The sequence below is a fragment of the Seriola lalandi genome, unplaced genomic scaffold (genome assembly GCF_002814215.2).
Source record: "Seriola lalandi dorsalis isolate HSWRI2012SDOR001 ecotype SW California unplaced genomic scaffold, Sedor1 jcf7180002054563, whole genome shotgun sequence".
NCBI lineage: Eukaryota > Metazoa > Chordata > Actinopteri > Carangiformes > Carangidae > Seriola > Seriola lalandi.
In genome coordinates, this window is record NW_019525116.1 from 2407484 (window position 1) to 2434925 (window position 27442).

Below are 27442 nucleotides of genomic sequence, written 5' to 3' on the forward strand. Positions count from 1 at the left end.
GTTAGCGTAATAAATAGAGCAGTGCAATTTAGTCTCCGTATCCATGGTGCAGGCACTTGCTGAAAATTGACGAGGCTCTTCTTCTGAGAGTTGTTGTTTCAAGACCCCTGGTGGGATTTGGTGGTTTTAAGAGACGCACAATAACAGAAATCACACGCTCTTAATCTCAGGGTCATGGGTTTGAGTCCCATGTTGGGTGATGAACTGGTTCGGGTCATAGGCAATGTAACGAAATGTTGATATTTTCTTAACAAAGGTGACATTTTGTATTTTGGAATATACGTTATAAAACAGCTTGAAAATCATGCTTTGTTCATATGCTTGTAAGTCCCAGCCATCAGTCTCTGACATTCTTTTCTCTTCAGAATTAGGGAAAATCTTCTGTAGAGTTTCCTGACTAAAGCATACCTTTGTGTCCTGAAATATGTGTTTTATAAGCAATGTTTTTCGTTTTTAGATGATGTATTTTTCTGGCTCACAGGCCCGGCTAGCTCAGTCGGTAGAGCATGAGACTCTTAATCTCAGGGTCGTGGGTTCGAGCCCCACGTTGGGCGATGTAGATTTTAGAAGGATCTGCACAAGAATGGGAAACAAGCTGCAAAGCATCTTCATTTCTGAGAGGGTACATGTAAGTACAACTCGCAAGGCATGGATGTGCTTCATCACATGATCCAGGTGTTATGTTGCATAGCCCAGCTTGTGTGCTTGGTTAAATGTTAGCGTAATAAATAGAGCAGTGCAATTTAGTCTCCGTATCCATGGTGCAGGCACTTGCTGAAAATTGACGAGGCTCTTCTTCTGAGAGTTGTTGTTTCAAGACCCCTGGTGGGATTTGGTGGTTTTAAGAGACGCACAATAACAGAAATCACACGCTCTTAATCTCAGGGTCATGGGTTTGAGTCCCATGTTGGGTGATGAACTGGTTCGGGTCATAGGCAATGTAACGAAATGTTGATATTTTCTTAACAAAGGTGACATTTTGTATTTTGGAATATACGTTATAAAACAGCTTGAAAATCATGCTTTGTTCATATGTTTGTAAGTCCCAGCCATCAGTCTCTGAGATTCTTTTCTCTTCAGAATTAGGGAAAATGCAATTTAGTCTCCGTATCCATGGTGCAGGCACTTGCTGAAAATTGACGAGGCTCTTCTTCTGAGAGTTGTTGTTTCAAGACCCCTGGTGGGATTTGGTGGTTTTAAGAGACGCACAATAACAGAAATCACACGCTCTTAATCTCAGGGTCATGGGTTTGAGTCCCATGTTGGGTGATGAACTGGTTCGGGTCATAGGCAATGTAACCAATTGTTGAAATTTGCTTAACAAAAGTGATATTTTGTATTTTGCATTATATCTTTCACTTGAACGTCATGCTTTGTTCATATGCTTGTAAGTCCCAGCCATCAGTCTCTGACATTCTTTTCTCTTCAGAATTAGGGAAAATCTTCTGTAGAGTTTCCTGACTAAAGCATACCTTTGTGTCCTGAAATATGTGTTTTATAAGCAATGTTTTTCGTTTTTAGATGATGTATTTTTCTGGCTCACAGGCCCGGCTAGCTCAGTCGGTAGAGCATGAGACTCTTAATCTCAGGGTCGTGGGTTCGAGCCCCACGTTGGGCGATGTAGATTTTAGAAGGATCTGCACAAGAATAGGAAACAAGCTGCAAAGCATCTTCATTTCTGAGAGGGTACATGTAAGTACAACTCGCAAGGCCCTCTAGGCATGGATGTGCTTCATCACATGATCCAGGTGTTATGTTGCATAGCCCATCTTGTGTGCTTGGTTAAATGTTAGCGTAATAAATAGAGCAGTGCAATTTAGTCTCCGTATCCATGGTGCAGGCACTTGCTGAAAATTGACAAAGGCTCTTCTTCTGAGAGTTGTTGTTTCAAGACCCCTGGTGGGATTTGGTGGTTTTAAGAGACGCACAATGAAAAATAATCATACGCTCTAAATCTCAGGCTCATGGGCTTGAGTCCCATGTTGGTTGATGAACTGGTTCGGGTCATAGGCAATGTAACCAATTGTTGAAATTTGCTTAACAAAAGTGATATTTTGTATTTTTCATTATATCTTTCATTGAACGTCATGGTTTGTTCATCTGCCAGTAATCTCCAGCCATCAGTAAAGTCTCTGACATTCTTTTCTCTTCAGAATTAGGGAAAATCTTCTGTAGAGTTTCCTGACTAAAGCATACCTTTGTGTCCTGAAATATGTGTTTTATAGGCAATGTTTTTCGTTTTTAGATGATGTATTCTTTTGGCTCACAGGCCCGGCTAGCTCAGTCGGTAGAGCATGAGACTCTTAATCTCAGGGTCGTGGGTTCGAGCCCCACGTTGGGTGATAAAGATTTTAGAAAGATCCGCACAAGTATAGGAAACAAGCTGCAAAGCATCTTCATATCTTCATATAAGACCCTCTAAGCATGGATGTGCTTCATCACATGATCCAGGTGCCATGCTAAGTAGCCTAGCTTGCACAGTTGGTTGAATATTAAGACTCTTCTTCTGAGAGTGGTTGGTTCAAGGCCCATGGTGGGACTTTTTTAAACTTTAATGCAGTAATCTGCTCGTCCAAATTTGGTGTGTTGTGGTTTCAGAATGATGGACAATTAGTTTCAAAATATAATGCAGGCTCGGGATGATCTTTTTTTCCTGGGTAACAAATGGCTTGATACAGTTAGCAACATGCACTATGTTGCTGCTGTGAATGGAGCACAAATTCCCCGGAGGAGCATGTCTCTTGAATATAGACTTAAGTTGGGGTAAGCACTGAATGATGGCTCTGCCCCTGGTATAGATTGTGCAACATGTGCTGATTACAGTTGATTGAAATTAAAGACCCAGTGAAATGAAACTGACTGGACACCATGAGCAACATGTTTCAAGACAAAATGATAAAAAAAATTATGAAGCCCAAAATATTCACCATCAAAATAATGTCATCACTGCCTCTTCATGTTTAACCAGTTACTTCTGCTCAACATAGTGACTCAGTTTGTGCCTGAACAGGGGCGGAGCGAGACATTGTAAACATTCGGGTTTCGCCCCAATGTAACTCGATATTCAGGGGACATACTCCCCTGGGGAATGATTACTCAATGGTAAAGAAATGACACTAGTTATCTCTTTACAGGTTGTATGGGTATGAAATGTGGTCTATTTACAATGAGTCTTCATCAGCATGGAATGTCAGAACGTCTTCTTCTCACCCATTCTCCAACCCTCTCCTCCTGGTTCTTCATCACATATTTTTCTCCTCTCTTCTTCTCTTAACTTTAATTTAACCCTAACCCTAATCCTAAACCTCTATTCCTGCTTCCCCTCCTGGTCCACAGGTTGTCCTGTACAATCCCTGCGCTCTCTTACTCATTTTCCCTCATGGCTTGCCCAGCTCACCAAAAATAAATAATAATATAAATGGCTATTTCCCCAGCAATAATAGAGCTCCATTGATTTGCCGGTTCAATCAGCAAGACTGAGAAGAAATGACACCAAGTTGAAGCTATAAATATAAATAATGTTATAATAAAATTCATATAAGATTTGGGAAAACATCCGGGGCTGAAGTAAAAACAGTTACAAGCTCAGTTCCTTATTAATAATAGTGCTACTACATTATTACCTTGCTAACTGCAGAGCTATTACTTTTATCTTGGCAATTTGCTGCTTTCACCTTGTCTTTCCATTTGCTGTTATTTGGAGAATAAATGTTCACGTTACCGTAATGATTCCTGTCCAACTTGATGCTGATGCAGCGTGGTTGAAGTTACTCACTGTGACCATCAGGGGACAGGCTGCCAACAATCAACTTCACGAGCATCAAGTTAGACCATCACACCACAATTATAAAATATGTAGAAATACATTTATAATCAGCCAAGATCCAAAATATCAATTTTTTTGTTTGTTTAAAAAAAAAAAAAGATGATCGCGTTCACCCAACATTTGACCTGTTTTGATGACGTCAAATTTGCCTCTTCCGCTCTTGCTCGCGGCAGTAAACATGGCGAGCAGCTAGCGGAGTCGTTGTGTGCATTCAATCCTGAAGGTTTTGGGTTTTTCCGTCAGGGTTAAAGCAATACATTTTATTTTACTTTTGGTATCTAGAGGTGTGTGAGTAGGGCGTTCTGCTCTACGGGTTTTATTTAAATAAGAGGTGAGGTCAGGTTTCACCTTTGTGCCATTATTGAGGCTAACGCGGCCCTAGCTACAAGTGCATGCTAACGTTCGCAGCTAACTTGCCATCCAAATGCTGCAGGACTAGCTAATACTTAGATATCTGTCACAGGGAGTCATACTCGCGTTATAACGTTTGTTAGCCACTTAAAACATCCGCAGCTGTATCTAACAACTTGAAGACGGACTTTGCTTGTTTTATAGTCATGCCTTGACTATCAACTTTATATTAACTTGTTAGCCAGGAGTAGCTAATCGTCATAATAAAGTAGTCGTGCAGTGTTGTTTCTGTTGCTTAATCACTTTTATATTCCAGGTAGCTACAGTTTTACCAACAACTCAACAGAGATGCGAAATCTTTGCAAAAACAAATAACTAGTATTTGTAATATTTGAAGTTGAGTTAACTAAATGGAACTGAGAATCCTCAAAGATGCTTTGTAGCATCTACTAGAGATATTTTTTAATTGTTTGTTTAATGCAAATGTAAAGTAGTCGTGCGTAGTCTTTCAGTGAACGTGAATGGCTCGTTTACATTGTTTAATTTCACCTGGTATTTTAATACTTATCAGGGTGAAGGAGACGCACCGGCAACATGGGGCGACGTTCAACTTCCTCCACCAAGAGTGGGAAGTTTATGAACCCCACCGACCAGGCTAGTAAGTACCGACCATAACCTAGAGCTGGTTCGTCCGTCACCTACCTGCTGGATAACACTTGAAGAATTACTGATTATCTGTTGTTGTAATATGTCTGAACGATAACTAGCATGCATTTGTTCTCCACCTCTCTTACAGGAAAGGAAGCCAGGAAAAGGGAGTTGAAAAAGGTACCCATGATCTTGGAACATATGAATCGCTTTTAATGCAGTCTTTGTTCTTAAACACAGTAGTCATGTTATTATGTTGTTAACATGTTGCTTCATCTATTAATAATCCTGCTAGAACAAGAAACAGAGAATGATGGTGAGAGCGGCAGTGCTGAAGATGAAGGACCCCAGACAGATCATCAGAGACATGGAGAAGCTGGATGAGATGGGTGAGAGGGCTGGATTTGTGTGTTTCAAAAAGGTTTTTTTTTTTTTGTCTTTATAAATGTTTACTATCCTCAGTTATCTCATTGTACAAATATAAGTCTTAAGTCTTAACTTGATCTCTGTCTTTTTTGATAATACAGCAGTTCTAGGTTCTATATAGAAACTGAAAGTATCAAAGTGCTCTCTCCACAGAGAAAAGCACACAGCCTGTATTCAGAAGCTTAGCCTTAAAATTAGCTGTCAGGACTTAGGTAACTTTTACCCCTTTTCCACCAAAATAAGCGGGTATAAGTGGATTTTTTTTTTTTTTTAAAGCAGGTGAACCTGCCAATAAAAGCCAAGTCACCTCTTTTCCACTGCCAGTCGAGTTTCTCGCAGTTGGCTAGGCGATGCATATAACCGCTAGGCTGTAATTCTAGTTTAACAAATAATTTGCTTTTGTTTCTAACACATAATAAAACTCTATTGTAACACCTTCAACAGAGTTCAACCCAGTTCAGCAGCCTCTACTGAATGAGAAGGTGTTGAGGGACAAGAGGAAGAAGCTACGCGAGACATTTGAACGCATTGTTCGTCTGTACGAGAGAGAGAATCCTGACACCTACAAGGAACTACGCAAACTAGAATTGGACTACGAGACCAAACGGGGGCAGCTGGCTCTTTATTTTGACTCAGTCAAGGTGTGTTTGTTTGTGCGTTTGTGTGTGTGTGTATTAGTTTGTATTTGCATATTTTTGTATTCACCGTACTTGACAAGGATTTGTATTGATTTGTGTTGACTTGTGAAAGAGAGGATGTTGTATGCACAATTCCATAATAGCTGGTTGGTCTGAGATACAACAACATGAAAATTAATTTGATTGCAGGCACAGAGGTTTTGATTAATCTTGATCCAGAGGTGTTGAAACATTGGATGTGTTATAAGCATCAGTGTGTTTGTGTCTTTTGTATATGTTGAGTTTCAGTATTAATATTGCAGTTCCTTTACATTGCTTTGCATTGTGGTGACTTTCTGTTTACTATCTTGTGTGTATCATTTTCTATTTTTCAGAATGCAGAGTCAGTGGAGGTGGACAGTATCCCTTTACCAGATATGCCTCATGCCCCCTCCAATATCCACATCCAGGACATCCCACTACCAGGGGCTCAGCCTCCCTCTATACTGAAGAAGAGTTCCACTTTTGGGTAGGCCCTGAGCTGTACAGGTTTCTGCAAGTAAACTCGGTATATGGCGCTGTTGTGCTTTACTACCACTGAGGTAAATGTCTTTTCTTGTGTCTCTCAGTAAAGGACCTCTCTCGTCATCCTCTGGACCAGTGTTGGCAACAGTACCAGGTGTCCCACGTTTACCTCCGGGGAAGAAGCCCCCTGGCCCTCCACCTGGACCCCCACCTCCACAGGTCCTGGCACTGTACGGCATTCCTGCTCGACGAGCTTTTGGCGCAGATTCAGGTAACACACAAACTGTCCCCTCAATGGCTGATTAATTATTTCTGATTGCTTATTTAACTTTAACTAATTTTTACTGACCCCCCAAACAGAGCCTTCCATTCCTGGTTTAGAAAAGGACTCTGCGATGGAGCTGGGAAGAGATCGAGATAGTGGCAGTGAGAGCGACAGAGATCGGGAGGATGTGGATGATGATGACAGCGACTCTGAAGAGGACAGTGAAGAAGAGAGAGATGAAGGGGTAGACGGTGACCAGAGAATGATTCTGGACAGGCAGGATGATGAGAGGGAAAGAGAGGAGGAAAGAGACAGAAATGAAAGGCATGCTGGTGAGTGTCTCAGCTTCTTCAGCATATTGATGATGATTGATATGATTTTATGTACAATGGAGCAAAATTGCAGTTCTGCAGGCACTCAGCAAAGGATGAATAGCTTCAAAGCATTTTCTGAAAAATTACACTGATTAAGATTTGTGTTCTTACATTAATCTATTCTTTTGATGAATATGTTTATGTCCAAATGCTTTAGGTCGCAGTGTACGTTTCGCAGATATGCCTCCAGAGGCACCCCGTGAAGGAAAAAGGAAGAAAAAGAGGCTGGTGAAGAAAACCAAGGCCATTACCCCTCTGCAGGCCATGATGTTAAGGATGGCAGGTATTACAGTATAATAATGTCGCTCCTGTATATTTACTAATTTAGCACACTTTGTTTACTGTTTCTGATGATGTGGCACGGTGTTATTTCTTTTTCTTCAGGTCAGTCAGTTCCTGAAGAGGAGGAAGAAGAAGAGGTAGAGGAGGAATACACAGATGAATCTGACAGCTCAGACATTGAGGACAGGGGACCGCCAGGTGACAACCAGTCCCACCTCATGGCCAATCAGCGTCTACCCCCTCCTGCTGGGCCAGTGGGACAGCAAGGGCCTCCACACATGCAAGGTCCACCAATGACTGGTCCTCCACCACTGGGTCCACCCCCAGCTCCTCCGATGAGGCCTCCTGGTCCACCCTCTGGCCCGCCTCCTGGCCCACCACCAGGTTAGATACAATATTTCCAGTTGTAATAGTACCTTTTAACTCTGATCTGGATAGTGGAAGAAAATGCTACACCTTATATTTTAAGGATGTGCTTGTTGTACTCAGTATCCATGTGGACACTGCATCATGTATTTGACACATTCTGCTATCTTCAGGTGCCCCTCCATTCTTGAGACCTCCTGGGATGCCTGGGGGCATGAGGGGTCCAATGCCTCGACTTCTGCCTCCAGGACCTCCACCAGGTCGACCCCCTGGCCCTCCACCAGGCCCACCTCCTGGCCTGCCTCCAGGCCCCCCACCACGTGGACCCCCTCCCAGACTACCACCCCCAGCACCACCAGGTAGGCATATGTGTGAATACAGGGTGTGAAGGCACATATCTGTGCATGTGCATGCACATATGTGTAGTGCTAGAGATGAAAAGGTGAACTGTGTTTTTATGTACTATATACTGTATATATATATATATATATATATATTTTTTTTTTTTTCTTCTTGTGAACATGATGTAATTATATGTCACAAAACTGCTGGGAAATTTATTTTAAATGCCATTGCAAAAAGCTGTAAAATTTGAGACTTCTTTACGTCATTAAATATATGTTAGCATACTTTATGTATTAACTGATGGAAAACGTTCAACTTTTCACTGACTTACATGAAAGAGAGAGAAAAGAAAGAAAGTTCAGTTGGGAGAATGCCACCCTGACAGTGATATGACGAGAAAGAAGACGTCTCACACTGATTGTATGAACTAAAGAAACACTCGGTTAATTTGTGGTTGTACAGTGGTGTTACAGAATGGAGCTTTTCCCTCACAAACTATCTTTGATAAGCGCTAACAGCAGCGAGTAGAGAGCAGACAAAACGACAACAGCCAAGTTTAATGTATCAAGTTACTGACAGAATTAACAATAATTATTGACAGTTGATACAGCGTACCACTGAAAGCAACGCTCAGCACCGGCTAAGATGAGTAGCTGCAGCTGAATGTTTTCTATGCTGCTTTGCTAACTAATAACCGTTAGCGTTGGAGCTTAGTGAATATCTTTCAGACCTCTGTGTGAAGTCAGTCAGTTACCGCTGCACCTATTGAATATTTCACTGTGACTTGTTGCATAGTATGGAAAGCCTATTGAACCAAGCAGGTCGTCTGAGTTTAGCCAGCGGTCCACAGCAGGACCGCACCTCTGCAAAGTCGTGTAATTGCGACTTTGTGACCTCTCATAAGTTTCTGAAGCGGTGACGGAAATAATTTTCCAGCAGCAGGCCGGAACTGCAAAATATATATCATGGAAACACTGTCTCATGAAAATAAATCTTTCATGTGTCTCCTTACAGGTATCCCACCTCCTCCCCCAAGAGCAGGAGGGCCCCCACGTCCACTTGCCCCACCACTCACTCTTTTCCCTCCGCCTCTCAACTCCAATGTTCTCAGTGCTCCTCCCAACATTGTCCAGCGGCAAAAAGGCTCAGGATCCAACCAGGACAGTTCACAGAGCAACTTACCACCCCCTGCCATGCCCATGCGACCGGGTGTCATGCAGATGCCCCCTCCCCCAGGGACAGCTGCCGCTTCCACGGGCAACAATCCAGGCAGCAACCCCCCCGGCCACCACCATGCAGCCACCATCGAAAAACGAGCCAACATCACATCTGTTGCAGCCGCAGGAGGCAACATGGCAGCAGGTGCCAGTTCTGGTGGGGCCACCATCTCTGCCAAACCTCAGATTATCAATCCAAAGGCAGAGGTCACCCGCTTTGTGCCCACGGCACTGAGGGTGCGTAGGGACAAGAGCGGAGCAATGCCCGGGGCAGCAGCAGGGCCTCTGGAGAAAGTAGGGGGTGGTGTTTCTGGAAGGAGGGGAGATGATGGCATTGGAGGTGGACAGGGGCAGAAACAACAAGCAGCAGCTGCTCCAATGGGCTTGGTCAACTCAGCCCAGATGGGTGCTGTGTCTCAGCCCAATATGAAGACTAAGGACCAGGTGTATGAAGCCTTTATGAGGGAGATGGAGGGTCTCCTCTGAAACTTAAGAGAGCATTGGGAGGAATGTTCAGTCGAGTGCTCTGAACAACATGAGCGTATTAGTTTTGTGTGTTTTCTTCGCTGAGTAATAGAGGTAGCTGTCTTCAAGGCGTTCAACTAGATCCGTTTTCCTTTAGCAAACCAAGGAAGGCTGCTACCCTCTCAGCACTGGTCTCAGCTGGCTCGTCTTCATTTCATCTGGACTATTATTTTTTTGTATCTAGAGAGAATGCCAATTTGATTTACATACTTAATCTGGTTATATTGCTAATTGGAAACATTGGGATTGGTTGCTATTCCATTAGGCAACTTAGAAAAACACTACTCTGCATTAAAAAAAAAATGCCAGACTATCAAATGCTACGTTGAATTATTTTTTCTCCAGCCAACAATTTCTCATTCGGCATGATCAGAAAAGGCATTTTATTATTATTGTTTTACTGTCAACTGTTCATTTTATCAGTGATCTCCTAAACGTGTTGGACAAAGGTGTGAAATGTTTGTCAACCACAGACAAAATACATGTTTGAAACTGTTTGACCTGCAGCTAAATAAATACTTCCGAAACTGTTTTTACCACATGTGTGATGTAATAAAGGAGACGATATAAACAAAAATAATTATACACAAAACAAGTCATTTCAAGATGCTTTATATCTGGGGAAAAGATTGAGTGGAAATCCACCAGTGAGCAAGTGATCATATTAATGTTTTAAGTGGGGGATATCTGGTGAAGAATGTATATTAAACCTAAATAGAAGCGATTATTTAAAACAAAAAACAACAACTCCCATCATCCATTGCGAAAGCCCGCACTCGTTTCCGCATCTGCGCATTGCCGCGCTGACGACACGTTGGGGTGAAATCCAGCATGGCGGACAACAGTGAGGAGAGCGTGAAGCCAAACACAGATGAAACACTCGAAGGTTCCAGTAGTGATGAAGATAACAGTCGCGTTAATAGCGGCGAAAATGAGGAGACAGTGAAAACCTTCAAGGATCTGGTAAGTTTGTCTCACACGGAGCGAAGAACAGAAGGTGTTTTAGCAAAACGTGACCCGCAACTTAGCTTACTTTGAGTTAGCTTGAGTACGCTAATATCATCTGTAAGCATTATTTATCGTATGTAATACGCCTGGTGTCTGATAAACGTGTTGTTGATTTGGTAGCACGGTATTATCAGCATCTCACAAAGGTCTTCATCCGGTTTTCTTTGCCTCCGACAGGGTGTGACTGAGGTTCTCTGTGAGGCGTGTGATCAGCTGGGATGGAAGAGTCCAACAAAGATCCAGATAGAAGCTATACCAGTAGCCCTGCAAGGTGAGCGACTACAGTAACCTCTGTCCCGTCAGCTGATCCCATCAGAGAGGGTTCCCTCCAGAGCCACGGTGTTGTCTGTGCAGCCCATCAACTGTGCTCTCCTTCAATATTATTATTGTATTTAAATCATTTACTTCAGTAAAAGTAGAAATACCATTCCATTACATGTAAAAAAATAAATAAATAAATAAAAGTTCTGCATCAAAAGTACAGGTGTATTATCATATTCTTAAAGTATAAGCGTAGAGTTATCCACCACAATACCCCCTGTCAGTATTGCATTATCATATGTGATTCTATTGGATGATTATTGTGGATGCATTGACATTTAATCTGCATTTTAATGTTGTAGTTGGCTGCATTGGAGGTTATTATTCTATCTATTGGGCCATATACTGTTGGGTCAGATTTTATGTTTGACAGTGTGCATGACTTTTTTTTTTCCCCCCACACAGAGTTAGAATTAAATGAAGATTCTCAAGTAAAGTACAAGTACCGTAAAACTGTACTTGATTAAATGTACTTAGTTACTGTCCAATCCTGCTAAATATACATAATGTGCTTGTTTCTTAAACTGCAGGGAAGGATGTTATCGGCTTGGCAGAGACTGGTTCAGGAAAGACGGGTGCCTTTGCGCTGCCGATCCTCCAGTCACTGCTGGCCTCGCCCCAGAGGCTTCATACCCTCGTCCTCACCCCCACCAGGGAGTTGGCGTTTCAGATCTCTGAGCAGTTTGAGGCCTTGGGCTCCAGCATTGGCGTTAAGTGCGGTATGTGTCTTGTTAATTAAAGCTTAGCTGACGTGCAGTGATACAGAGGACTTAACTGTGATTCTAAAACCTCTCATTTGTGTTGCAGCTGTCGTAGTTGGTGGGATTGACATGATGTCCCAGTCCTTGGTGTTGGCCAAGAAACCACACATTGTCATTGGTAAGCCTGAAAGTGATCAGTATTTTTTTTTACACAGATTTCATAAACGGCATTTCTTCGTGTGTGTGTGTGTGTGTGTGTGTGTGTGTGTGTGTGTGTGTGTGTGTGTGCAAAAATACCCACAAAACTGGTACTGTTACTGCTTGTGCTGAACTGATGTTGTGATCATAGTATTCATTATAAGTTTATCTCATTGATACATTTTCTTTATTTTTTTTCTTCATCTGTTCAAATAATGTACAATATTGAAGTTACCTATGATATAATTCCCTATTTAATCACCCAAAACAAGAAAGTTCTTTTTATATTGAAAGGAAAGTTTATTCATAACTGGGAAAAGTCATAAATATAAAATAAAGAATTACTTTACTTTCCCTTTTACAATACAAGAAAAGTTAATAGCAAAGATCAGAAATTGTACAATGATTACTGATTACCTCACTACATTTGTTTACACAAACCCTTCACGAGGCATGTGAATCACCCATTACTCAAACATCATGTCTTTCATTTACTTCCCACATTCACCTGTTTAATCAACTGATGAACTCGGCATCAACGTAGTGATAAATAAGCGGTACATATATGTTTACAGCCACACCTGGTCGGTTGATAGACCACATGGAGAACACCAAAGGCTTCTCCCTACGAGCCCTGAAGTTCCTGGTCATGGACGAAGCGGACAGAATCCTCAACATGGACTTTGAGACGGAGGTGGGTGGTCAGACAATAACAAAGCTCAAACGTTAAGCTCACAGTAACTCTCTGTCTTGCTTTCATTCAGTACAACAGTCTCCCCCTGTTTAATATAAGGGAACAGAATTACTTGTATGGAAATGTTCCTGTAGTTCCTGGAATACTGACAGAAAAATAATGCAATCTCTGACACTTTGAGGCTGTTTGCTCTAAGTATACTTTCTATTTTTTTTCTCCAGGTGGATAAAATCTTGAAGGTGATTCCTAGAGAGAGACGCACCTTCTTGTTCTCTGCCACCATGACCAAAAAGGTAGACAAACACACAATTCTGCAAAGGCCTTACAGTCCTGTTTTTTCTCTTACTTGTTGCTGCAGGGCAACGAGGAAATCTAATAAGCTTTAGGACATTATGTCATTTGTAGAGTTTGCACACTGTTCTCTTTGACTGAGAACTTGCACTTTCTTTAATGTGTTTACAGGTTCAGAAACTACAGAGAGCAGCTCTGAAAGATCCTGTGAAGTGCGCCGTGTCCACCAAATACTCAACAGTGGACAAACTGCAGCAATACTACATCTTCATCCCGTCCAAGTACAAGGTGAGGCACACAGAGACGTTATGCTTCCAGCTGACCATCCCCTGTCTGCAATAATACTAGAATGAACTTTCTGCTGGTGTGTAAAGTATATTGTGCTTGTTTGTTTTGTGGCAGGACTGTTACCTGGTGTCCATCCTGAACGAGTTGGCCGGTAACTCGTTCATTATTTTTTGCAGCACATGTAACAATGCCCAGCGGGTGGCGCTGTTGTTAAGGAACCTTGGCATCACTGCTATCCCCCTTCATGGCCAGATGAGCCAGGTAGAGCTCACACACACACACACACACACACGCACACACACACACACGCACACGCGCAACTTCCTGAAATCCAGTTGGCTGTTAACATTTGTCAACTATAGTGATTTGATGACAGAAGGACAGTGTTGCACAAGCATCTATTTGCATGCTGTGTTTCTCTCCGTTCACACATTATTGATAAAAACTGATAGAAAAGTTGCTGACGCCGAGTCGTCTCTAACAACAACACCATCATTCACAAAGCCTGTCATCACAGTACAGTAACAACATTAGCAGCATATGGCAAAAACCATAACACATATCTAAGTGCCAAAAAATGTAAAATGTAATATTTATGTTCTTTGTGTAGCATTTATAAACATCATTAGATTAGTGCCAATGCCAATTATTTCCACTGTCACATCATTTGACGTTATGTTTATTTTGACCTACATTTCTCATTATGTCAGAGTAGAGATCTTAACATCTTTGATCGCAGCTTTTCACCGCTGCTTTTTACTCGTTTTACCTCTTTGGTCTAGTGTTGTGTGAATGTCAAATAGCTTTGGCTCCATTTGATCTGGAAGAACAGCACCCTCTTCTCGCTTTGTGTCATAAATTAATAAAAATCTATTTACAGTTCATCATGCAGCATTTATACACTGTGGCTTCATAGGCTTTTTATAACAACAGTGATTAAATCTTCTCTGCACAGTTGGCTGTCTATACAATGCTGTATTCACCCTCTGGATCTTCTCTCCCCTGCTGCTCAGAACAAACGTCTAGGAGCGCTGAACAAGTTCAAGTCCAAATCTCGATCGGTGCTGCTGGCGACAGATGTGGCGTCCAGAGGGCTGGACATCCCTCACGTTGACTGTGTCATTAACTACGACATCCCCACTCACTCTAAGGTACCGCGCTGCCGACATTCATGTTGCCCATGTATTTGGTGATTTCATTTTCTCACTGATTTGACTTGAATGGATCGTTGAATCTGTTCCTTCCCTTACAGGACTACATCCATAGAGTTGGCCGAACAGCCAGAGCAGGCCGGTCTGGGAAATCCATCACTTTTGTCACTCAGTAAGAGCTGCCTGTTTGTTTTCATCGATTACTATAATACTATTTTTTTTAAATCATTCTGACTTCCTTATGAAATTGCTGTTACTTTTTTAGTTAATGTTGAACAGCTGTACTTGTCTTTCTGCCTTTTTATAAAGTGCTACCACTCATGGACTAATCTAATAAATGAAAGTTTGTTGACGCAGTAAACTGACACATCCCTTTATCATAGGTACGATGTGGAGCTTTTCCAGCGAATCGAAAGCCTGATTGGGAAAAAACTTCCCGCCTTCCCTACCCAGGAAGAGGAAGTGATGATGCTGGTGGAGAGGGTGAGCGAGGCCCAGAGATTTGCCAGGCTGGTAAGTCACCGTTGCCATATGATCATCTTTTCTGAATGTTTTTTTCAAACATTAACTCAAACAGGGAAAGCCTGTTGTTGTGTCAAAACTGAGGGAGAAAACAGTGTTGTCTTAACCTTCTTAATTTACCAAACCCACCTCATCTTCCCTTTTCCTGAAATTAAAATGTTACACTTGGCATGGGATACTGTATGATATATATATATATATATACTAAGGCTGAACAATTAATCAAAATAAATTTGAAATTGCAATATGGGTAAGTGCATTATCCAAAGCGTGGTGGTGCTAGAGACGCCTCAGCCTACAAATCATATTCTCCACACAAAGGAAGATGCTTGTTTGATACAGACACCAGCAAAAATCACATCACATCAGCATTTTGATATATTATTTTCAGTGCAAATTGAATGCAAAAATTCCCTCTAGAATTGTTACTCAGTATATATTGAAACCAATAAACGTTGAGTTGAGAAAAAACAATTGTCTTCCTCAGGAAATGAAGGAACAAGGTGAGAAAAGGAGAAGGCCCAAAGGAGGAGATGGAGATGAAGATGACACAGAACAAGCAAGCGGAGTGAGGAAAAAAGTGAGAGGGGGAGGAGGAGGAGGAGGAGGAGGAGGAGGAGGAGGAGGAAGAGGAAGAGGAAGAGGAAGAGGAGGAGGAGGGAAGAACAGGGTTGGAGGAGCCTGGAGGGGAGGGCGCTGATGCCTCCAACATTAACAGACTGTATATAACCACAATACACAATGTCTTTCCTGTTTTTGGTGTAAAACTTTGATTATGACAACAGCATGTTTTCCAGGATTTAATATGAACACAAACTGCTATTTAATTACAGAAAACATGCTTTTTCATGGCCCCTCTATATATACTTTTTTTCCATTTGTAATAAAATGCCACTGTAAAACCAAAAGCTTGTATTTGTGGGAGAGTGATGTATGATTGCGTGAGTTATGTTGAGCATGAAATGTTGCTGTTGTGGCTTTCCGACACAAGAGGGGGGTGTTGGAGTTTACGGCAGGGGAGTGGGAATGATGACTTAATATGCGACATGAATGAGAGAAAGCAACATAAAAATATTTTGTTTACAATGAAACACTGCGAGAGATCAGAGGTACAGATGTGTAGCAGTGATAATTCAACTTATTTTGGTAGTTATTTGTAATGTGGGTAAGCAACAGTTGCAATATCCATCAGATTTTTTCAGGGTTTTTTGCATGCATGTCATTGGTTTGCAGCAAATTGGGGGGTTGGTTTCGTCCAGCCAATGATAGAGAGGGGCAGAGAAAGACCGCAAAGTGAGAGACCAATTGTGTCCATCCTGCATTTAGTAGGTGTGTGCGTTGCATAGATATTTGGGGGATAGATTTAAAAAAAAAAAAAAAAAAGCGTCCACCACAGCTGAATGTCCTGACGAAATGAATATTAATGTGTTCACTCATGAGCCAAAAGAGACCGGCGGCTGTCACCAGACACAACCCACATTTCTCCTCAGGTGAATCATCCCACCCAGAGAGTGTCCCTGTGGCGTATTGATCTGCACGGTCACTTTCTATGTGAGTACGGTCCATCACCGTAGGCGGGAGCAGCGGCAGCAGCAGCAGCGGTCAAGTCTGCTCGGTCTAGGAGGGGCCCCAGTTTAGAGGCAGCTCTGTGCCTGTGGTGAATACCAAAGCCCCAAATACATGCCTGCATTTCAATTGTGTGGAGCAGCTAGTTGCATACGAGGGTCGCATCGGGGGGAGATCGGAGAGCTTGGTGAACAGGATCTGACTGCTGCTTCGCTGACTGCACCAGGTAAGTTTATTGTTATTATTCACCTCGAGGGAATGGGGGGGGGTGAGCGCGCGCGCGCGCGCTTGATAAATACTGGACCAATGGATAAAAACCTCCAGGATGCGGATGGAGGTGATCGCTTTGGAAACTTACTTGGGCTGTAGTCGTTATTAATGTAGTGTAGTGAAGAAGCCTGTACTTCCCCCGGGATAAACGTTAACACCGAAACTCAACAGAGACAGCAGAGTAAGTGCCATGTAGATGCGTTAATGTTCCTTTATGAGTAATTTTCTTACCTGAATTGTTTTCTGTTTTCACCCTAATTGTCGTTCTGACGGTGATAACTGGACTTCCAGCTTTCTTACAGTGTTAGTTCACGTTTCCATATCCCGTGGCTCATTCCCGGTGCCGGATTCACAAGAGCGGATTCAGTTGCGCAGGTTAATTACCGCAGATATTTGTCTAATATTTATAATCAGGGACTTCAGCGGTAAGTTTCCCCCCCTGCTGCTTTCCGTTCATTCTGTCTTTTTTTGTGGTGGTGGTGGGGGGGACTCGCCGATGCCCAGTCATCGTTATCTGTTGTATAAGCTCCATCCATATAGACAAGTGCGGGCTGTGCATGTTATCTGGACCACCGGGGATATGTGATACAGTGGACTGTTGTTGTCTGTACTGAAAGGTCTCTAGAAGAAAAAGGAGGGACGGTTAGGTATGAGCCATTCACGACGCCGCCGCTCAGTCGTAGCCTACGCAGTATGCGCATTATTATTTTGCAGACCCCACTCAGGGAGAAGTCATGCAGACTGCAAGACTTACTCTGAAACCTGGTTTAAAATGTGATCCCACACCGTTCAGCACCAGTCATCTGCTGGACTGGTGACATACGGTTCACCTGCCTGTGTGTTACTCAGTTATTGAGTCAAGCCATGTATGTTCAGTCACGCCTTCTATTGCACAGGATGGACTGTGCAGTTTATAATGGGATTTGTCATATAGTTATTAAAGCTGTATTATAGGTATATTACACCGTGTACAAAATGTTAAACCATTATCCCTTATTGATTGTGGATCCTGTATGTAATGCCTGAGATACTAATTCCCGCACCCCTGTGTGTTCCAGGTGGCCACGTTGCTCTGGTAAACCCCAGGAAAGATGTCTCATCGGAGTGGGCAAGAGGACCCAGAGCGCTACCTGTTTGTGGACCGGGCTGTGGTTTACAACCCGGCCACACAGGCTGACTGGACGGCCAAAAAGCTGGTGTGGGTCCCCTCGGAGCGCCATGGCTTCGAGGCGGCCAGTATCCGAGAGGAGCGCGGCGAGGAGGTGCAGGTGGAGCTGGCCGAGAACGGCAAGAAGGTGGTGATCAACAAGGATGACATCCAGAAGATGAACCCGCCCAAGTTCAGCAAGGTGGAAGACATGGCCGAGCTCACCTGCCTGAATGAGGCGTCTGTGCTGCACAACCTGAAGGACCGCTACTACTCTGGGCTCATATATGTGAGTGACTTAGACTTGGACCCCTCAGAGACTCTGTTTTTCTAACAGCTTATACCTTCCACACTGGGGGAATGATTAACCTTAAAACTCGCAGATCTCCTGGTTCTCACAGCTGTAGATTGAATTTCACCCCTGGCTGATATAATTGCAAAATGATTGGTAGGATTTCTGCTTGTATACATGCTAGTCTTAACCTTTAGCTGTCTGTCTTTTGAGATCTGATTGTTATTATTGAGGGCACTGAACATTTTTGCTCTTCTGTGTGAATCCTGACCACACACACACACACACACACACACACATATATTTGCACACAATATGATTGACAGATGTCTCTAGTGTTTTTAACCATTGCCAGACTTCCCCCCCCTCCACCCCTCACTGGATCACCTCTTATAAGTGCCTCTGTGTTGCAGATTGTTACCTTCCCCCATGGCTTCTGTCTCACCTCGGCTAAAGGCAGGCCTCTTCCATAAACACTGCTGGTTTCAGTTTGTTTGTCCTGCTCCGTGCTCCAACTGCTGGGCCGTGTTTGATCGCAGAGATGGCTTGACCTCTCTCTCCTCTGTGGCAGTCCCACTGTGTAAAACTAAACACATTTGGCCCAAAATGTGGCGTAACAGGGGATCACCTTGTCTGTTTAGCCTTGAATTCTTGATGGTATTTAGATACCGAATAAGACTTGAAATCAATGGAAGCATTTTGCGTTTTGCAGTAGTTATAACCCACATCACAAGACAAACATATATCATTGTTTTAAAAGCTCACTCTTCCCCCATCCACATGAAATCCTGAACAAACACGTTTATATTTACCTGTGTCCGTCCGGACGGTAAACTGATTTTCTCGACTAATCCCATAATTACATGTCAAACATCTCAGTTTATCACAGCCAAAGTTTGTTGTGTGCCGTATCACTGCAAAGACGCTGCCCCCATAATCCAATTTCACTACAGATGGAGCTGCTCTGTGACGTTTCTCGCTGTGATCTTGACCCATTTAGTGACATGTTTTCCAGGAATAGAATATGGGTTGGTTATCACCTGAGAGACTCTGGTTCAGGGACCGCAGCATTAGTGCTTATTTATCCACCTCACAAAACATCACCACTGACTCTCGGATGAAGTAATTCCCCCTTTGAATATTAATGTAAGGTCTTTCCGGTGAGCTGTACGTGTTTCAGTTTAGTCATATATTAGAGAAAGAACTGAATGCTTTAGTGAAGGGGATATAACTTATCAGAAATGTCCCATGTGCCTTGAATTGATATTTCAGTCCACCAAATCCCTTCCTCGGTTCTTCTTCATTTTCTCTCTCATACCGTGGTGTCATGGTTTTCTACTTCTTCGTGGTTCAGAATTGGCTTTGGAGCTTGTTAATTTGCCCCTTGCCTGAGAGAAATTGAAAACATGTGTCTGACTGTGTTGGTTTTCTATCGGGAAGAGAATTTTTCCCGTTCAGCTCGCTCTTCGAAGAAGAAATCCCCTATGTTCTAAACTTTTTGCAATGTGTTTGTCTTACCCCCCCGGAGCTCAGCTACATCTACTGCAGACATAGTATAATGCCTCTCCCCGGGCTGTGTTCTTAGTTGAGGTGGTCTGGAAGACATCCATATCTGAATCATACTGTCGAGCATCATAGATCTGCCAGACTCTGCTAAAAGTCGAGGCCAGTCCGCAGACTTTTACTGGGCATGCATACGTTTAGCGGTCCATATCTCACGCCGCTTCATATTAAAAAAAACATGATGAGGAGATTTATATGGCCAAGGAAATACTGTAATAATTGTTGCCACTTGTATAATTTGCTGAGATCAAGCCTTGACAGTTGAAATCTCTTGTCCGATCTCCAATATTATGTCGTTTGCTTTTGTCCTCTATTGTTGAACCTTTGAAAATGTAAGTGAATGTGGTGGAGCATGGCCTTCACATTGAGTTTTCAAAGTTAGACTCAGCGGCCGTCAAACTAGATGAGTCAGTGGCGCTGTCCAGCTCGCCTGCTAACACCCCTTCCCCACAAACACCCGGCAGCTTTCCGGTAATCTTGGCAAACGTGTGACGATGGTCTCGCTTTCGTTTATTCTGCGGGTTGCAATCTCACACTTTAACTGGCCTGTAATCTTAATCTTAGCTCTCTCTGTTCTATGTGTGACTGGTCTGTCCTGTGCTGGCTCTTTCCGTGGCCCTTTGCCCACCTGATGGCTCCATGTGTGTGAAGCCAGTCAGTCTGTTGGGCCAACTCATTTATTGTAGCGGCTTTCTGTCTGTGAGGTGGTGAGTCACAGGCTAACCACAGTGCTACACACTAGGCCGCGCCACTCTAGCGGGGTCCACAAGCGGGCCTTTGTGTCGCTAGATAAGCCTCAGCTGTCAGAAAGCCTCAGCATTCTTCCACGGCAAAAAAGATTGTCCGTCTGTCTGTCTCCTGCCGCCCACTTCAGCTCTGCTGCTGCTCAGTGTCCGTCATATCTTCACCAACTCTGTTCCCTTTCCCACACTCCCTCTTCTCTGGCTCACTGTAATGACATGGACTTTATGTCTTTCTTTCTTTCTTTCTTTCTTTCTTTCATGCATCTTCACTCGATCTTATTTCTTGAATCCTTCCCATTTGTGGAATTTTGAATATGATTCAAATGCTAAATATATGACAGCCAAATGTGTCCGATTCTTCTTCTCAAAACTTGCTGTGTTTATTAATGCTGGATCTGCTGCAGTGCAACAGGTGAAGCAGCATAGAAAAAGAAATGAAAACAAAAATGCACAGTCATTCTCACTCTCGTCTCCCTGCAGAGAGAGGGGGAGTTTTAACATGTTTGAATTAAAGTCACATGCAGTCTCTCTTTGTGCAGGACATTTACAGGGCCCTGATGTAACCTCTGATATTCTGTCTGCTTGTCATGTCACCGTGATTTTGATAAACAGAAGCCTGATTATTCACTGCATTATTATTAGACTGCAGTATGAATCTGAACCCAAATGCCACCCTGCTCTAAAATGTCCAACTTATTAAAGCACAAAGTGTCCTGCTGCTGTCATTGTGATTTGATACCATGCACCTCAGTGTATTGATCATATTTCAACAGCCTAGTCCGAAGTATTTGTTAGCTTTGTTATGAAATCCCTAGCCCTGTCAAGGGAGTGGTCAAGGTCTGCACCCAGAGTGTCCTCTACAGCCTCCCTGGTGGAGGAACGGCCCATCCACGTCGGCACGCTGCCTGACTGGTCAGAGATGGCAGATGGGGTCGGCTGTTGTGTCTGCTGTTGCCTGTGTGTTGCTCAGCTGTTACTAGGCCACGATATCCTCTCCCCTGGATCTGATTTCACAGTGGAAATATCACCTTCTCTTTCCTGGACGAGGCCAGGCATGGCGGTTTGGCAGGTGGTGTTGAGTTAGTCGTATGCTCTGCTAACGGTGGCGACATGCTCTTTAGACGGCATCGATCCAGTAGGATTTTTCACAACAATTCCTGAATGGGAAGCAGCAGCAGCATCACAGCAACAAGCATGCAGAAAGTACTCCCTCTTTCTTTTTGATTTTGGGGGATTTTTGGGGGGATTAATACAGGACCTCTAACTTTGTCCTAAATAAAACAAATTCAAGCACTGATGTTATTTTAGAGATCATATTATGTTTCATAAGAAATGAAGAGAAATAAAACCTAAAAATTAGGCACCATTTTCAAGAAGAGACTACCTATTAAGTGCTCTATGCATTTTTAACCAAATAAAACATACATGTAGAGACACAAAATAACAATGCACTCTTTATTTTTCACATTTTTAACAGTCCACATTGAACCTACAGTCCATGCACACGTATCTCTCCGCAGCCTCGCCAGCTGCTCCAGTGCTGCATGTCGCAGAACTGGAAAGAACAGAACAGACCCCCCTATTTATAGCTGCTGCTCCAGCTTTCAGATAAGGGGGGAATTAATTTTTCATTAGCCTCGAAAAAGGAGAGTGGGGAGTTAGAATTTCAGCAGGCCCTCTCTCTCTCTCTCTCTCTCTCTCTCTCTCTCTCTCTCTCTCTCTCTCCCTCCCTCCCTCCCTTTCTCTGAGCTCTCCTCCCCTCAGGTTGGTTGGCAATTTACAGGAAGGCTGAGAACACGGTTCAGGGTTTGTTACACCTCTTGCCTCTCGACTGGATTGGACCTCGGGGAGCTCTGTCAGCTGGATCATTGCTGCGCTCTTCATTTCTGTCCGCCTCACTCTTCTTACCAAGCCCTTTTTTCCTCCCCCTTTCCCATTTTGTTTTTCTGTATCAGCAGTGCAGCGCATCACTTGCTCAGTGCCGACTGAGGACCCTAACTGAGCTGTTACGTAACAGCTACAGTATGCTGTCTGCTCTCTGGGGCCCCTTTTATCAATCTGTGGCTGCTGAGTCACTCGTGGCACGGTGCCCCACTCAGCCTTAAATGTAGGTTTAATTAAGAAGCAGATGTCTTGATGCTTTGATATCGTGAGTTAGTTTTTCTAAATATTACATCTTGAGTATTGGCTTCACCGTACTATGATATGTAACAGAAGGGGGGGGGGGGGCAACAGAATAAACAGCTCTTGAAACAATTAAAGCTCATTAAAACAGAGGCTCGGTCATTTATTAGTCTGTAGCGAACATGTGTTTTTTTTATTAACTTCTGGGGCCATGTTGGCAGTCAAGAGAGGAGCCTACTTCAACGTCATCACAAAACTTTTCACAAGTCATAGTTTAGAAGTATCCTTCTCTATACCTCTGTTTTGTTTGCTTTGTAAAAAGAAAAAAACAAGTCACTGTAGAGTGAATGTAATGTACAGTCCCAGAAGGAGACGGGACAAACATGTCTCTGACCTTGGAGCCAGCGGGGAGCCAGCTGCCTCTGATTCCTGGGGTCTGACTCCTGCATAACATCCATCGCGCCTGTGTCTGTATGTGATCTGTGTTTATTTGTAGGCGGTTCAGTGTACGTGTAATTTGTTTTGTGATTTCCAATTGGAGCATAAATATTATTATTCTCTTTCACTCCTCGCAAAGATGTAAGGTCAATATATTACATATGCTTATATATAAGTGTAGTTAAGCTTTACGTTCAACAGGTATGTGCTGTATGAGGTAGATGGGGTAGGCATTTGTGTGGGCCTCTAGGCTTATCCTAACATGCCAGTGATGAAAGTCATACAACTGGTAAGCAGCTCTTTCTCTTTGTGGTCCATACAGGGGGAATGCAAAGCCCCTATAGCATCTGCAGAATAAGAGAGAACCACGGCCCCACCGGGGCCTCTCACTCATTCCTCGCTGCCTGGCATAGCCGAGAAACATTCATACCACACACACTCTCCGGGGAAACATCTTCGGGCTAATTACACGGCCTAATGCAGCACCGCAAGTCAGAAACGAGGCTAAATGTTTACAGTGCGAGCCACTGGCTGCAAACATGAGTCTGTATGATATTCATACACCGCTCACATTCTATTGTTGTGCTGTTTCCAATTTAAAGTTTCTCACTGGGACTTTTGGGGCCTTTGTGTTTTTTCGCACAAGAGTCTGTTCAGTGTTTCATTTAGTCGCCATCTCCTCGGTTCTGTCTGGCTCCATCAGTCTGCCCTGTGTCTATCACCACTCCGATGATGTAAGCTCCTAAAAAATGGGTAATGATAAATCTTGCTGCACTGATGCAATGCAGGCCAGATGAACGAACATTGATGTTTTACTTATTCTGTTTATATCCACTTTCAATTCTGGCTATTGAGAGTTTACTTCGCCCGTTGTTTTAAGCAGGATTTAATTTGTTTTTGTATTTTAAAAGAAAATGGTGGTTCTGGTTTTGAGCTGCAGTCTCTTTTTGTCCATAACTGTATTTTGATTTCCCATATTTGTCTGTTTTATATCTTTGTTTTTTACAGACATACTCTGGCCTCTTCTGCGTGGTCATCAACCCCTACAAGAACCTGCCCATCTATTCAGAGAACATCATTGAGATGTACAGAGGGAAGAAGCGGCACGAGATGCCTCCACACATCTATGCCATCTCTGAGTCAGCATACCGCTGCATGCTGCAAGGTATCACACACGCTATCAACTGACCTTTTTATCTTGCTTCCACTGGCCTTCACTGGCAGGTTTATGAAGGTTTGATGCATCAGGATTCACATCGGTGTGAATCATGGTGGTAATAGGTGCAGTTAATTGGGTAGCTCAGTTTAGCTCGCTTGCAGGCAGCGTGGGGTTTGGCCGCATAGTCCAGGAGATTAGTGTGTGAAAAAAAAGTGTAAAGAAAATGAGTGAAAGGTCACAAGGTCAGCGAGGATGTGACATCACTGATTATGTCCGAGAAGTCTGCTTTTCATGGAGGAGAGGGGAGGGGTCAAATAGAAGCTGTTGTATCACCAGTGTCATGTGGCTCGTTGGTAATTGTGTGGTAATAAGAGGCTGGTCACCGTCATCGTTCACACAGTAAAACACTGGGCAAAGGATTTGGGATTGAAGTGTTAAGTCGCGTTGCTCATACTAAGCGTGTTCTCAATATTATTGGCAAGTGGTGTGCTACGCTTATGTAACACCCTGGCTCTTTATACCATTATTTCTCTGAACTCTGAGCTGATTTGTTTTTGAACCACTCAAGCTTTTTTTTTTTTGAAGCACACAAGTTCAAATCATTCTGATGTCATTATTTAAGAACGATGTTTTTCTATTTGAAAATCATATTACTGTTTCGGAGTTATTCAGCAGCTTAACGAGACTTTTCCTCACAGATTTAGTCTGTTTTATTCCTTCAGACCACATTTGATTTCTACAGTGTTTCAGCCTGTAGCGCCGGCGGAGACGCACCAGGTTGAACCAGCATCAGTTGTCAGGTTGTCATTAACTAAACCTGCTGCGCTGATCCTGTAGAGTTGTCATCATCCTTCAAACACACACACACACACACACACACACTCACACGGCTAAGCTCCTTGCCATGAGCTGCAGCTGTTGCATACTCACACTGTGAGTTTTTTTATTTTATTTTTTTTTACAGTTAATGGAGGGGCCGATCACAAATCATCCACCTATCAGAGGCAAGAAGCCAGAAAGAGAAATAGAGCACGTTACGCTGTACAACAACGACTCGTATCCAAGCTCACACACTCGTCTGCACATTGCTGCCTTTTCGAAAAATTTGTTTCATGTGAGCATGTTTACAAAGTAAAGACCCACAAGACACAGGACTGTGACCCACTTTGGATTCTGACTAATTGTTTTTGAATCTCTGATGTAGAAGAACCGCTGTGATAAGCAGAACCTTTATCAGAGTCTATCAGTGTTTAGACAGCCTTTCTGCTCTGCTGTGTGCCATCACTGTCAAACTGCGGAACAACAGTATTAGTTTCTCCCTCCTGAAAATGTTGTTTCACATCAAAGGTATATATTTTTTCTAAATGGCATGTTTTTCTGCCAATGTTTCCCCTGTTATTTTTTCTTTTATTTGTCCCGACGCACGTCAGCTTTGATGTGACGTCGTCATTGGTCGTCTGGTCGACGTCCGCGGCCGCAGCCGCAGCTGTGAAGCTCCAGGGTTTGAGTGTCTAACTGATGTTGCCGTAGGCTCCCTGTTATTACACGCCCTCAGGCCGTGCTCTGGTCTCTGGTTCTCAGCAGCCTGGCTCTCCACACAGCTGAGCGTAAGTCTGGAGCCTTGACCGTGGATCATCCATTCTCAAAGTTTGCCTCAGGAGCCCCTAAAGTGTCTCATGTAAATCCTATATTTGTATTATATGAGACTAATGCTGCAACTTCTAAAGTCACTTCATTTATTTCCTCCTGTTTGTATCCCTTCGGTTAGACTAAGCATATGTTTCACACTCTAAATATAGATTTACTCAGAACCACAAACACACACACACACACACACACACACACACTCGTCCCCATCCTATTATCACTATGCAGGATGTTTGTCTAGATATGGGACGCCTCTCTTGTGCCACCATTCTTTTCTCTGACCCTCTTTTCTCTGTCGCCGGTGTTCATTCTTTTTTTCGGACCGCTGTCCCTCACAAAGGGGGGGGGGGGGGGGGCGGCAGCCAGTGGAATGAGGTCATCACTCTCCCAGCCCTCCATACTGTGCTGTGCTAAATTCTCCAAGCTGAGTCATCGTCAGGTTGTCACAGTAGTCCAGGTCAGTCCGTTACCCGCTTGCTGGCCTCCCTCCTGCGCGGGGGGGGGGGTGCGTCACCGTGGATACCTGCGTGTGTGGTTGTGTGACCGAAATAACCTTCCCCTGGGATGTGGAATAGAGGTGTCACTTGTTGAGTGACAGTATGGGCGGCAGCGATGAGGGACTGTTGTGTGTGTTACTGAGCGGATCTCCTTCAGTCTGTTCGATATGGCTGCTCTTTTGTTCAGAGTGAGGAAAGCTGCGTCCGTCTTTTAACGCTCCCGAATCCACTGCAAACTATTTAGGAACTCCTACTGTTTTGTAATTGCTTTCTTTCTTCTCTCGGTGACTAGAACAGCTGGGCCCTCTCATTTCCACCCTTTTCTCTGCTTTCCTTACCAGTTTGTTCAGTCCTCTCCTCTCCTTTCTTTTTTTTTTTTCTTTCTTTCAACCAGAATGTTCTGGCTTGGAAGACGCTGAAGAGGAAAATTCCCCCACATCCTTGAAGGCATTTCGGTCGCCTTTCACTTAACATGAAAAATACAAACCGCAGCTCTGCTGGAAGCTTTGCGGTAGCTCAGTTTGCTTTGTTCCTTCCTTCTCCTGCTTTGATCAGGGAACACAGGAGGACAAGTGTGTGGAATGTCCACCTTCTCATCACTCCTCCACGTCAAGATACAGCCAGGGTTGCCATGGCTGGGCCTCTGTTTAACTGTCAACGTCGTGTCCCCGTTTTCTCTTATTTCACTTCTCAACTAGTCAGAACACAAAGCTAAGTACCTGGCAGATTTCCAGATTCCCCTGTGTCTTTATGCGATTGTGTGTTTCACCGTTTTCATTCATTTTTTTTTTTTCAGCTCGTAATTAATTGGTCGTCCGTTTTCTGGCTCATGCCGCTGTTTCTCAGGAAGACAGATTGGGCAGACTCGCACTGTACAGAAGTGTTTCTGCAGCTCAAGAGACTCAAGAAGTGCAGTCCGCTCCAGGTGTGTGGTTGTTAGTAGCGGGAGAAGGATGAATGACATTCAGTCACACAGAAAACATGAATCGTTGTTTATTCCAGGAGTAAAGCTTAAAACGACCCTCCCACCAACCTGTTCATGTTGTTATTTGTGC

The 27442-nt window shown here is 43.4% G+C and overlaps 3 protein-coding genes and 3 non-coding genes across 8 annotated transcripts in view; all 6 read left to right on the forward strand.

Moving 5' to 3' along the window:
• Positions 1 to 481: 481 nt before the first annotated feature.
• trnak-cuu (transfer RNA lysine (anticodon CUU)) lies at positions 482 to 554 on the forward strand. The gene has a single exon. It is a non-coding gene; the product is annotated as a tRNA-Lys (tRNA).
• Positions 555 to 1545: 991 nt separating this feature from the next.
• Positions 1546 to 1618, forward strand: trnak-cuu (transfer RNA lysine (anticodon CUU)). The gene has a single exon. It is a non-coding gene; the product is annotated as a tRNA-Lys (tRNA).
• A 651-nt stretch (positions 1619 to 2269) lies between these two features.
• On the forward strand, positions 2270 to 2342 carry trnak-cuu (transfer RNA lysine (anticodon CUU)). Its single transcript has one exon. It is a non-coding gene; the product is annotated as a tRNA-Lys (tRNA).
• A 1646-nt stretch (positions 2343 to 3988) lies between these two features.
• On the forward strand, positions 3989 to 10297 carry wbp11 (WW domain binding protein 11). The gene is made up of 12 exons (XM_023416350.2): positions 3989 to 4157; positions 4749 to 4835; positions 4974 to 5005; positions 5121 to 5214; positions 5696 to 5892; positions 6264 to 6397; positions 6498 to 6664; positions 6754 to 6990; positions 7190 to 7315; positions 7417 to 7698; positions 7854 to 8039; positions 9040 to 10297. Exons 2-12 carry the CDS (start codon positions 4772 to 4774, stop codon positions 9726 to 9728), a joined length of 2208 nt encoding a protein of 735 aa, XP_023272118.1. The 5' UTR covers positions 3989 to 4157; positions 4749 to 4771; the 3' UTR covers positions 9729 to 10297.
• A 267-nt stretch (positions 10298 to 10564) lies between these two features.
• Positions 10565 to 15849, forward strand: ddx47 (DEAD (Asp-Glu-Ala-Asp) box polypeptide 47). Its single transcript, XM_023416303.2, has 12 exons — positions 10565 to 10730; positions 10953 to 11046; positions 11627 to 11815; positions 11904 to 11975; positions 12571 to 12689; positions 12911 to 12982; positions 13152 to 13268; positions 13383 to 13529; positions 14282 to 14419; positions 14521 to 14591; positions 14803 to 14932; positions 15429 to 15849. The coding sequence occupies exons 1-12, from the start codon at positions 10599 to 10601 to the stop codon at positions 15639 to 15641; spliced, it is 1494 nt and encodes a 497-aa protein (XP_023272071.2). The 5' UTR covers positions 10565 to 10598; the 3' UTR covers positions 15642 to 15849.
• A 531-nt stretch (positions 15850 to 16380) lies between these two features.
• LOC111662481 (myosin-10) overlaps positions 16381 to 27442 on the forward strand; it is a 50223-nt gene continuing 39161 nt past the window's right edge. For 2 of the 3 annotated variants that reach the window (XM_023416358.2, XM_023416359.2), the window contains exons 1-3: positions 16381 to 16733; positions 17836 to 18213; positions 24093 to 24249. In XM_023416358.2, coding sequence (XP_023272126.1) covers positions 17869 to 18213; positions 24093 to 24249 — 502 coding nt within the window. In that variant the 5' untranslated portion in view covers positions 16381 to 16733; positions 17836 to 17868. Of the gene's footprint in view, positions 16734 to 16873; positions 16959 to 17835; positions 18214 to 24092; positions 24250 to 27442 lie in introns of those variants that run through there. The other variant, XM_087176664.1, reaches the window with a different exon arrangement.